The 11,107-nt window shown below is 38.1% G+C and overlaps 4 protein-coding genes across 6 annotated transcripts; 1 reads left to right on the top strand and 3 right to left on the bottom strand.

Moving 5' to 3' along the window:
* Positions 1-2,248: 2,248 nt before the first annotated feature.
* On the bottom strand, positions 2,249-3,139 carry LOC119068283 (COMM domain-containing protein 5). The gene is made up of 3 exons (XM_037171817.1): positions 3,002-3,139; positions 2,593-2,941; positions 2,249-2,504 (listed from the first exon to the last, which is right to left on the bottom strand). The coding sequence occupies exons 1-3, from the start codon at positions 3,099-3,101 to the stop codon at positions 2,333-2,335; spliced, it is 621 nt and encodes a 206-aa protein (XP_037027712.1). The 5' UTR covers positions 3,102-3,139; the 3' UTR covers positions 2,249-2,332.
* Position 3,140: 1 nt separating this feature from the next.
* Positions 3,141-4,562, top strand: LOC119068282. Of its 2 annotated transcripts, XM_037171816.1 has the most exons (3): positions 3,141-3,337; positions 3,706-3,866; positions 3,932-4,562. In XM_037171816.1, exons 2-3 carry the CDS (start codon positions 3,747-3,749, stop codon positions 4,535-4,537), a joined length of 726 nt encoding a protein of 241 aa, XP_037027711.1. In that variant the 5' UTR covers positions 3,141-3,337; positions 3,706-3,746; the 3' UTR covers positions 4,538-4,562. The 2 variants fall into 2 exon arrangements, with proteins under 2 accessions (XP_037027711.1, XP_037027710.1); XM_037171815.1 differs by lacking the exon at positions 3,141-3,337 and having other exon boundaries at positions 3,512-3,866.
* Positions 4,547-5,218, bottom strand: LOC119068284 (28S ribosomal protein S18c, mitochondrial). Its single transcript, XM_037171818.1, has 2 exons — positions 5,059-5,218; positions 4,547-4,989 (listed from the first exon to the last, which is right to left on the bottom strand). The coding sequence occupies exons 1-2, from the start codon at positions 5,093-5,095 to the stop codon at positions 4,616-4,618; spliced, it is 411 nt and encodes a 136-aa protein (XP_037027713.1). The 5' UTR covers positions 5,096-5,218; the 3' UTR covers positions 4,547-4,615.
* Positions 5,219-7,538: 2,320 nt separating this feature from the next.
* On the bottom strand, positions 7,539-10,240 carry LOC119068278 (apoptosis-inducing factor 1, mitochondrial-like). Of its 2 annotated transcripts, none has more exons than XM_037171809.1 (5): positions 9,398-10,239; positions 9,075-9,275; positions 8,203-9,009; positions 8,025-8,133; positions 7,539-7,967 (listed from the first exon to the last, which is right to left on the bottom strand). In XM_037171809.1, the coding sequence occupies exons 1-5, from the start codon at positions 10,157-10,159 to the stop codon at positions 7,645-7,647; spliced, it is 2,202 nt and encodes a 733-aa protein (XP_037027704.1). In that variant the 5' UTR covers positions 10,160-10,239; the 3' UTR covers positions 7,539-7,644. The 2 variants fall into 2 exon arrangements, 1 of the variants encoding a protein (XP_037027704.1); XR_005086126.1 differs by having other exon boundaries at positions 7,955-7,967; positions 8,025-8,139; positions 9,398-10,240.
* Between the last annotated feature and the right edge of the window lie 867 nt (positions 10,241-11,107).

The following is an 11,107-nucleotide window of genomic DNA, read 5'->3' as shown; positions in this document are numbered from 1 at the left end:
TTGTATGCACATTGCACACACGATTGTTGTTTTCATGCTGTTGACTTAAATTTGCTTTAACAGAGGTCAGTGGAATGGTATCGATCGACTCGTTTTGTTGGTTCAAATTTTAATGTTTTGAATTTTTGACTGGAAAATTTGGTGATTCTAAGGTACCGACCGTCAGACAGCAAAGGTCTGCTAACAACACCAAGCGAAACATATTTTTTATACAAAACAAAAATTTTTATTTTCAGTTTGTATATCAGGAATCACATCGGTACATATTTGTCACCATAACAAAAAAAAAAAAACATTTTCATGAAAAGATGATAACGAATTTATAACACACCGAAAATTAAAATTAACCTTGCAAAAAATAGTTATCCATACGATAAATACGATGTATATAACTCAACTCACTCAATATTTATGAGCAACAAAATTTTGTAAATGGAATAAAATGAGAATTTGAAACAGTGCGTTTGCAAAACGTTAAAAAATGTTAGACGCGCGATTATGTAAATTGTCCACATATTGTTCGTCAAATTGGGACATTTAATATGTCTTGGTGGTTTATCATTTCGTAACAAGAATTTTACAAGAAACAATTCAATGTAGGTACTTGGTTACACAGACGTAAATCGCGGGTTAGATTTGATTTATTATTTAGGTTGTATATCGGATGATCAGGTTAGCGTCTGAGAATCGTCATGCATATACAATATTTTGTTGGAACCGTTTCAAAGGTTGACAAAGTTTTAGTCCGTGAATTAACTGACTGGTTCTAGGTGAGGTGCTAACTGAGATCCTCCTTAACTTTTGCCTTTTCAAGTTCTTTTTAAATTAAATTATTCTTTTTTCTTCAAAAAAAAGACCATTAGTGTGGTTAAAAGAGTAATTCCTCCAAACATCTGAAATGACCTTAGGACCATACACCTCTTAGAATTCACATTAATGCACCAAAAGCCTCACAAACTTTTCATCTGGGAACCGTTGTTTTTACTTGGTTTTTAATGTGTTTTTCCAGGTCTATGGATCCGGTAAGGAATCATCCAACCTCAGCTCACTGCAGGAACTCTAGCTTTCAATCTACCCAACTGATCTTCATCGATGTTTAAGGAACTTCTTTTGAAAAGCTGTTTGCCGAATTTGGACGCATTTTCCAGCGGCCTTTTTATGTGTGCCTTGAAACGAATTCCTCAGAAGCCGAAACAACGTTGAAAAAAAATAATCTCGACGCTTGTCCGGATAATGGGAGTTGATCAAAACCGAAAGCATGCAGTTTTCTTGTGGAAATCTCTCCAGGTACATGAAACGTAAAAGGTCATGGGGAATGGGGATGTCCACACTGAGATATGAGTAGTTAGAAAAAATGGGTCAAATTTTGACTATTTCAGTGAACTTCTAGCGTGATCTCCGGCATTCGAAACACATCCGAACACGTTTCTTCGTTTACCGTACCTGAAGAAATTTCCGGAACATTTTTGAAAGAAGTCCACTGGAAAATGTGTTCGGTTGGCTGTTCTTTCAAAACAATCCCCCTTTATCTTCCAATTGACATTATCGATTCCCCTCATTCTCGATTTTAATGACTGCTGTTGAATGAATCAACCAATCCATTTTAATTATCGTTCAGGGTGAAAAATCGACTTTTTCAGTTTTTTTTTTAATTTTTTTTAAAGAAATTCACATGTACCCAGAAAAGGTGGTCAGGCTTAGCCCTCATCATCATCCCAACCTGTAAGAACTAAGATCTTTTCAGAATACAAATTATAAATAAAAAAAATTTCAAATCGGCTAAGATTTGAAAGGTCATCTAGATTAGACTAGCGCGGGATAAACTATTTCTATTCGGTGCAACAACTACAAACGGAATAACCGAAATCAATGGAACGCTCGTGAATTTGCCCAGAAGTATGTCACTCGAGACCTGGTCAAATAATTCCAATAATCTCTTCAGATCGAAACGTTTAGAGTTCACAGCCGATTAGAACTGTTACCGATCCCGAGCACACTAAACGTGTTCTAGGTTCTTCAATATTTTATAAAGAAAATCTGTTGAAAATATCGTATGTGACTCATAGGTGCACGCACACCCTTTCCAAATCATTCAAATCACGTTGAATGTGATGCATTGGATGTCGTTTCGTTTCGAAAAGGTCAAATATGCAAAAAATAAAACCATTGTCCATTATTAACTAATCGTAAAATGACTTACGAACCTCACGACCATATCCATATTTACATTAGGAATTAAGCAAGTAGGTTACGATGCTGCACGGCATATCGCTATACGATTTATTTTTATTGCACAATTTACTTAAATCACTCTTACATGAACGAACGAAAGTTATTTTTTCATTATTTGTCGACTTTCTAATGCTTGAAACTCTTTCAACAAACAAGCCACCGAGTATCGTAATTTGTGAAACATAACCATAGGTACCTCGAACGTACGATATTCGCCGTTTCTCATTTGTAAATGCAGTACGATCGACGGTTGAGCTATTCTTGTGATGCCACTGTAACGGAAAATCGGTTAAAATTTCGGCCACTTTGCAAATAATCCGCGTATTCCGTGGCCACAAACAATACAAAACCATTGCTCACCTCTCAATCAGCGACAAATTGATGCACCAATTGATTCGTTTCGGTGGCGTCCGTAAGCTTTTCACCTCGCAGTAGTTTTGTGTCAATGAGTCTCGATGGTTGTGCAACACTTTGCAGATATCGTCGATGCATTCCTCGCTGAACCGTAAATCTCGCAGATTTTCTCGCAACTCTTCGTTCTTGACACTACCCTTGGGAGTGCGTAAAAACAATTGCATGATTTGAATGCATGCCGAAAATAGTTCGTAGAAGTTCTCCGGTATTTCGCAGCCAGTGTGGGACAGTTTGTTCAGCGCTATGTCTAACACCTCGGATGGGCAGTTACGACTTTCAATGTAATGGACTGAGACTGGAATTATGATTGGAATCTTAACATATGGCTTCGAATTGGATCACATTTTGCACTGACCTTGTATCAATACCCTTAGCACTGGTTTCGACAGTTGAGGAATGTATTTGACGTACTTTTTCAGGCTTTTATTCAAATTGTACTTGAAATTTGTTGACATTTTTTATGTTGTGACATAAACAATGGTTGGATGGATCCACCGTGTAAACACATACACACCATACACACACGGACATAAATATGTGGAATTTAAAAACCATCGAAGACATCGAAGACATCCCACTTTCCACAACATGAAAGTTGTCAGAGGTAAAATTGAGCGCGTACTTTACACCAATAAATTGAGCGCACTCGATTTGCAATTTGCGCTACATTACGGCCTTTCAATAAAATTAAGTGATGAGAAATCTAGCTGTCACGGTCACAGATCTTCAAATGAATTTTCCTGACAGGATTATTATTACACGATTGACTTTCGTAGGCAAATTATTGGAAATGCAAAATTCCCCCTATAGTCTGTTAGAAACTTTGTTTTCTTTTGAGACTGACCTCTGCATTGGATTAATTGTTTTGTTTTTTTCGTCGCACTATCATTATTGAAATGATCACTCAACGTCGTCAATAAGGCCATTTGTGGAAAAAACGCAGCCCATACGAACTGAGTTATTGATTCGTCCTTTGCACAACAAAACTTAGTGTGTCAGCCGTTTTCTGTATGAATTGTTGATAAACAATCGAATTTTTGTTCAAGTGATTTGTTCAAGTGTGCCTGTGACTACTGTTTCCCTTTTAACGAATTAAACAAATGGACATAACGTCAAATACTACACCTACGACACTCAAAAGACGTACTTTGGGGTTGTCTCGAGGTGTTGGCGTTAACAAATCAAACACAATTCCCATCAGTCCAATCCGTCCAATTGAGGTAACAACTTTTCGATCCTGACGTCACCTAATTTCGTCTTCTGAATCTGAATTTTTTATTTGCAGACTATCACCGACTCGGCAGTCACTTCTTTGCAACGTAAAGATGAAAATACTGCAACTGAGCCAAACGAACCAATCGGAAGAGTATCGGATTCAGTGAATTCCAGAATCGCCCGAACTACGTTCACCGCTAAGCCAAATATTGCAAGACATAAGCTCTCCTTGTGCAAGGACACAAATGAGACCATGACCCGAAAACGATTGCGATCGCAGAATGCGAAATCCCCGAAAGAACCAAAGAGACTTAAGCTCGAACCAAATGCTGAGCTTCTTAGCACACGCTATGAAGAACCGAAATCATCGGCCAAAATCGAAAACTGTGATAATGTGCCGCCGTCAGAGGAAGCAAGTGAAAAAATTAACTCTGAATCGTCGTCAGAGACATTACTGCAGAACGAAATCGATCGAATGAAAAAACAGATCACAACGACGGAGAAGTATCAGCAACAAATATCCGAACTGGAAGCGCTGATAATAAAGTGGAGAGCAGCCGGACTGAAAACAATCGAGGACATTCAGGAAAAAATTCACCCGAGAGAGGAAGTCAGTGCAATTCTGGCCCACTTTAATATCGATCCGGGGCTGTTTGAATTAGATGCAGCGGAATAAAGGCCCGGATGTACTACTTACATCAGCATTTTGTTATTATTTGAAAATTAGTCACAAATGTTACACTTGTCTCATCCATTAATATTTATGCGGCCGTATCGGACGATTCGGATCAAATAATTTGGGATCGTTGACAAAGTCCATTAATTTGTGATACGTTGGCATGTGTCCGGACGATTGACTTTTTATAATCTGCAGCTCGACCTCCTCTTGCTTGGCTTTGCACAATCCGGTTATGTGTCGACCGTAAATCCGACCCGTGTACGGACTCTGGAATTGCGACAACAGCCGCACATTCTTATAATCGGGATGAATATTCAGCCGGCATAAGATGCACTGTCGCTTTTCCTTTTGAAATGGATTTTCTATATGAATTGGTTCGTCCCCGTCGGGTGTTGTTGATGCAGTGTTTGTTCGAATAGATGTTGTCGAAAAGTGACGCGGGATGGTGGCTTTAAAAAGGATTTAATTTGAATAGAATGCACAGCGTATAATGTTAATTTAATGAATTTGATGCTCACTTGAACGTCCCAACACAATCTTTAAAATATTGGACATTATTCTTGGTCTGCAATAACTTATTTTCAGTCTGCAGTATTCTCTTTAAGGTTATCGGTGATTTTCTCTTCTTCTTCTATTTCGAATGACATTTAAACTGGCCGATTATGACATACAGTTCATTTTTCGATCTATTTTACTTCGTTGTATGAAGCAACTTCAAGAGTTGGATTTGGTAGAACTTTGTCTTGATACGGGGAAAATAGCTGACGAGATTTGAAAGGTGTCCGCTAGGCCCAGGCGTCCCACTAAATTTTGCTTTGTCCGAAATTCGGACATTTTGGACAATTCATAAAAATTTCGGACATTTTCTACAAAAATTTCGGACATTTTTTTCTAATTTTCACTAAAGTTACGCATTAGAAAAAGTCTGTAAGTCATTTAAGTCCATTCCACCAACAAATTCTAAGGCTTTATATGAGATGAGAGAGATGAGATTTTTTTTAAAAGTATACTTTGACATGACCTGTAGCTGTATAGATCATAAACCTGAATAGAGGGCTTGAAACCTTCACGAAAAGGAGGTGTTAAAGATTAAGGTTAACTAATGCATGTCGCGGAAGAATAATATCTGACATGTTTCTGAGGTAAGGGTTTGTAATAGATCCCATATAAATTTCGTCAAACAAACGAAAATCTAGATTTGGTATTTTAGTATAAAAATTCAGCAAACAGAAATCCAGATCTTCATTTGTCAAACGAAATTCTTGTGAATTCAATTACAAACCACAACTCCCGAATCAGAACCATGTCGTATTTCAACCTTGCGAGACTGTATGTTTAAATAAAACCAGGTTGAATACGGGTCAGGCTTCTTTCCGTTCCTCAAATTTTGGACAAATGCTGAGAAATACATTTTCCTCGCATAGAATAATTTCCTCAAATATGTGGTTTTTAGTCAATACACTTCCTTCGTCGACCTACATCATTTGCATGTATTTCATCGAAGGATGGAAGAAATGATGATCACAAGCAAGGTTAAAATTTCGATGCGCTACAGGCGAATCTTTAAAATTTCCAGTCTCCTAACAAAATGGCTGCCGGCGGCCATATTGGATTTTAATAAAAGTGATATCTTGGGAAAAATGGTACTTAGAGAGTTTCTGTTAACATGGAAATAATTTGTTATGTGTGTGGGGTGTTTCAGACATTCCATATATGGACATCTATATATATCTATATTCACCTATATTGAGCTATATACAGGCATATAGAGCTATATAATAGCATATTTATCTGTGGAATGTTTATTTATAGGAAAATATAGGTAAATATAGCGGTATATAGCTGTTTAAATAGGAATTTATGAAAGTTGACTTCGTACGGGGCTGTCTATATTGCCTCCGGCAATTTATTTGTATATGCTAACAAGGCAAAGAAAGATAATGTAAGTGACTTTAAAGGGCGAATAGCTTTTCAGTAGAGAATGAAGTAAAAGAAATGAAGAGTTTCACAGTAAAGGCTTTTGATACGAATAGGTGTTTCGTACGGGTCGGCGTTAGCTATGTTATAAATTAGGATTACAGAGTGGTAATCACGGTCACGGTTTCTACTTGAGAACTTCTATAAGACAGCCGGTCGCCTCGCGTTTTCAATGACAGTTTACAGAACCAAGTCTTTAAATCTTAAGGAGGCCATCGTTTTTATAAAATACCCGGGAACACATCACACAAAGAAACTCACCAAAATAGAATTTTCAAATCTGCTTGTGTTACCCAAAGTTTACAGTCTTGTGCATAAATAGTATAGTAAATTTAACCGTGATTTTTGGGTAGTTCCTTAGAGTTGTCGAGAGTTGAAATGATAGCATTGATGCTAAACAACACAACAATTCATACGCTCCAGACAAGTCGATCCCTAAAATTACGTGGTCATAAAGACATGTTTAGATGACAGCGCCACCACGCTATCTCTCGATGTATGTCTATGTATTTCTATAGCACTTTCAAGCACCGAATCTGACTTTAACATCACTCAATTGACATCAGCTTCGGTGTTAGCACTGTTGGTAACTTAATTTATCCTTCAATGAATTCAATAATGTCAAGGAAAATCACAGAACGCATCTTGAAATTCAGACACTATTCCCAAAACATTGTAAACCGTCAGAGGACTAAAAAGGCGGTAAAAATATTCGTATTCTCAGAAGTTCAGTTAACCCCAACGAAATTTGTGAAGAAATTTTCTTTAACTGTTTTTTCAGCTTTCTCATACATCCTCACTGCGTTATAGTGTTTAGTGTTTACGGTTCTACCACTACCACGCGCGCGTGACTATTTAACTTCTACAAACACGTGTAAGGCAGCTTAAAAACAGCTGACGTAAATTGCGTCACAAATTTGGTTGGTGTTAACTGTATTTCCATCTGAAACTCAATATTATACTCTGTGAGATGTAATTGTCTTAGGATGCTATTCTCACTATTCTTATAAAAGACAACCTAGACAATTTCAATTTCGCTTTAGTTTCGATACATCTGTAGATTATATGGATACAAAAAGGGTGAACAAGCACGAAACAAAATATTTGTGGTGTAAAACGGACAATTTTTAAATAATTGATTCAGTTTCGTCAATTTGAAAACGTTTTGCTACTTCATTCAGATCGTACAACGTCCTTCCCTCGGCAATTACCTGTCGCGCTACATTAATTTTATTGAGAACATTCCACAACAGAATTCCCACCACACGATCGTTTTTCATGTAAAATACTACACCTCTGGAGACACCATCGATGCCATCGGTGACATTGTCTGGGGGAGAGGAAAACACTCCAACTGTTGCCAGTTCTGAGTCTATACGTCCTATGCTTTGGAATGACATTTTTGGTGCCACATTCGATGAGAACATACTTTGGTGAGCAAAGGATTTTTCTGCAATGGAAATGGTGCAGGAAAATTTAGAGATATAAAAAACCGAGAAAATTTTACTTTGCCCAGTCATATTTTCGCCAGCTATCCGACCGGTCGCTATTGCATGATCGTAGCTTGTCTCGGTTTCTTTACCCAAATACCCTGGTAAACAGGCAGCATCTCCAGCCTAAAACTTTTAGTAATTTAGTTGATAAATCTTAAATTGACAACTAAGATCAACGCCTGTACCACGTACCACATATAAATGAGGCAATGCTTCGAGTCTCCTATTCACAGCGATACCACAGTCTTGGCTAGCTAACTTTAGTCCTGACATTTGGATGAATGTGTAATCTGGTTGAGATCCCATGGCTACAATGACATGATCAACCACAAGCACCTGGCCACTCAGTAAACTCAGTTTTAGTTTCGAATTTTCCATATGCACACTGTGCACTTGCGTGTTCGGCATTATAGACAGCCCATAGTCGGTCAGTTTGTTCGTCGTCCAATCGCTTAAACATTGTGGTAAAGTCATGTCCATGTTTGCATTTTCATGAAATAATTGATATATCTTCACGTTCAGCTTCTTGCTGTTGGCGTATGTCGACAAAGCGAATGAAATTTCACTGGCGAGGAATCCGCCACCAATTACAGCAATCGATTCCGATTCACTTAAAATTTCCTTGGCGGACTGAAAATCGTTCAAATTTCTAAAAAAACTGATTTTATTCCGGATTCGAAGTGGTGCAGTCTGGAAAACTAGTAAATTCCGCGGTTTCGAACCAATGGCCAACAAACATTCCTCGTATTCGATTTCTGTGCCGTCAGTTAGGACCACCTTTCTTTCACATAAATTCAGATTCTTAGCTGTACGATTCGTGACAATGGATATTCCACCATTCTCTTCGTTCAACAACTGCATTGGATCTATATAGAAATCCGCAGGTTCCAAGTAAATTTGTTGGTCAATTTCATTTAAATTGGTTCCAGAAGACCAAAGGTCTTTCGACAATGGTGGGCGCTTATATGGCGGGTGCTTTTCGTTTGAAACAACAAGTACCTTTGTGGTCATTTGTTAGGAGAGTTGTGGTTAGAAGAAATTAGAAATTAAGCGCATGAAAAAACCTTGGCCTTGGGGACATGTTCTTTGATAGCTTTGAATGCAGACCAGCTTGCGGCTCCTCCTCCAATTATCAAGTAGGGAACTTTATTTGGAATCTGTAAGGGACCCTCGACTTCAGTTGTCACAACTCTGATAGGTACGGCTTCATCTTCGTTGATCTTGATCGAAGGTTTATCTGGATTTGATTTCTTCGTAGAAAAAAACTGTGGAAATGGTTCGAATCAGTTGCTAGAATTCCGGCTTGCAAATCATTTCCAGACAACATACGACATCAGCAAAAAGTCGTAATAAAAAATGTATGAACTGTAGAGAGGTGCGTACGTACCAAAGTCGTTCCAAGTAGAGCAGCAGCTGCAGCTACCCAAACGTATTTTCTTGCATACTTATTGTTGTCTCCATCGGTTGGCGGCTTACTCGTCTTACTAAGTTTTTCTTTGCTGTCCTCGATAGCTTGCGATTGTTGAGGAGGAACGATTTTATTTTGTTGTGATGGATTTGATTCTACTGCAGGGGTTTTAGGACCCCAGGATTGCGGCATCAATGCAAACTGTTTAAATTCATCTAAAGTCTTTGCCGAAGAGAACTTTTTCTCCGATGCTTGTGGTCTATCAGGTTGTTTCACTTTGTCATCCGAGGTCCTAGGTTTCAACTCATTTTTATTTTGAACATTTGGTGGAGGCTTGTCTTCGGCGTCACTCGTTTGCGTTGGTAGTATTGGTAAAGCCTTCTTCTCAATAGCAGATCGTAGTGGTGGTCCAACCTTTCTTTTGTCGTCAAAAATCGGTGGTTGAATGAAAGGTGATTTCCGTTTGTCGCCACCGCTGTTACCTAATTGCTCTCCATCATTTTTGTTAACTTGACCTTTTTTCACTTTGGTAAAAAATTGTTCGAAATCGGGACATTTGGGTGCCTTGACCTCGTCCACTTTCTTTTTGGAAAAGTAAATGCTGCAACTGTTTGTGAATATATTTCGCTGTCGACAAGCGAATGGGGCTAGAATAACTTGTTTATCAAATGTTTGGGTATATAAACGGCAAAGGCTGGAAAGCTTCTTGGAAATTACATTGATGCGAAACAATAATGCCATTTTACAAACTAAAATTTGTCACATTGACGCATAATGTATAAGTGTAGCGATGGGCTGCTACGTGAGCAAGACGTTATTTGACCGTTAACAATGCTCAAACTATTTGCTTTGGTCCCGAAAAATGGGTCCCGAAATATACCAGCAAATCTTCTCCCTGATATCTAAGCTCACCTCATTGGAATACCATATTTTCAACTTAAAGATTGGTATATCGGAATTGCTCAAGTTTCATTTAATGGTCACCAAATATTTCGACTGTAATTCACAGTTATTATCAATGGTTGTTGACTGGAATTAACAAAAAATTAGTTACAAAAGTTGTCCTAAACTTACATAAACATCATCATCATACCCTATGTGTTAAACAATTACATTGTCTTCGTCATAGTACGTTCTCATTCTAATTCTGATTTTCAACGTTTTACGAGGGTGGGACGTAGACGACTCATAAATGAATCATGTCACAACGTCTCCACGTCTCCTGTATGACATTGTGTTTGTATATCGTCCACATTGAAATTAATTACGGCTTGCCAACTTTCGGTACCCTGGACTTTACGTAAATAGTCGAGGAATGCCTCCAAATAAATTTCTAAAAATCCAAAACTGAATTCTAGATTTTTAGAAATTTATTTGGAGGTATTCCACGACTGTTTAAGTAAAGTACAGGGTTCCGAAAGTTGACAGGCCGCAATTATTTTGAATGTGTTAAAGTGAACAGTAGAACAGGATCACGTTCTTACATAGTGCATCGAAAGTTGATGAGTCCATTATACCTCTGGCAGTCATCGTAGCTGTTGATGTCCTTGACACACAAAATGGACCAATTTATCTCTTAGTAATTCTACGTTCTAACGACAAAGTGCGCCCAAGCTTTCTCCTTTCCCTTTAACGAGCGTGGGTGATACTAGAGATGTAATATTAAGAGAACCGTCGATTTGTAGCAAT

This window comes from Bradysia coprophila, assembly GCF_014529535.1.
Source record: "Bradysia coprophila strain Holo2 chromosome X unlocalized genomic scaffold, BU_Bcop_v1 contig_173, whole genome shotgun sequence".
NCBI classification, from domain to species: domain Eukaryota; kingdom Metazoa; phylum Arthropoda; class Insecta; order Diptera; family Sciaridae; genus Bradysia; species Bradysia coprophila.
Note: the sequence above shows the minus strand (reverse complement) of the source record. Positions and strands in the feature narration are given on the sequence as shown.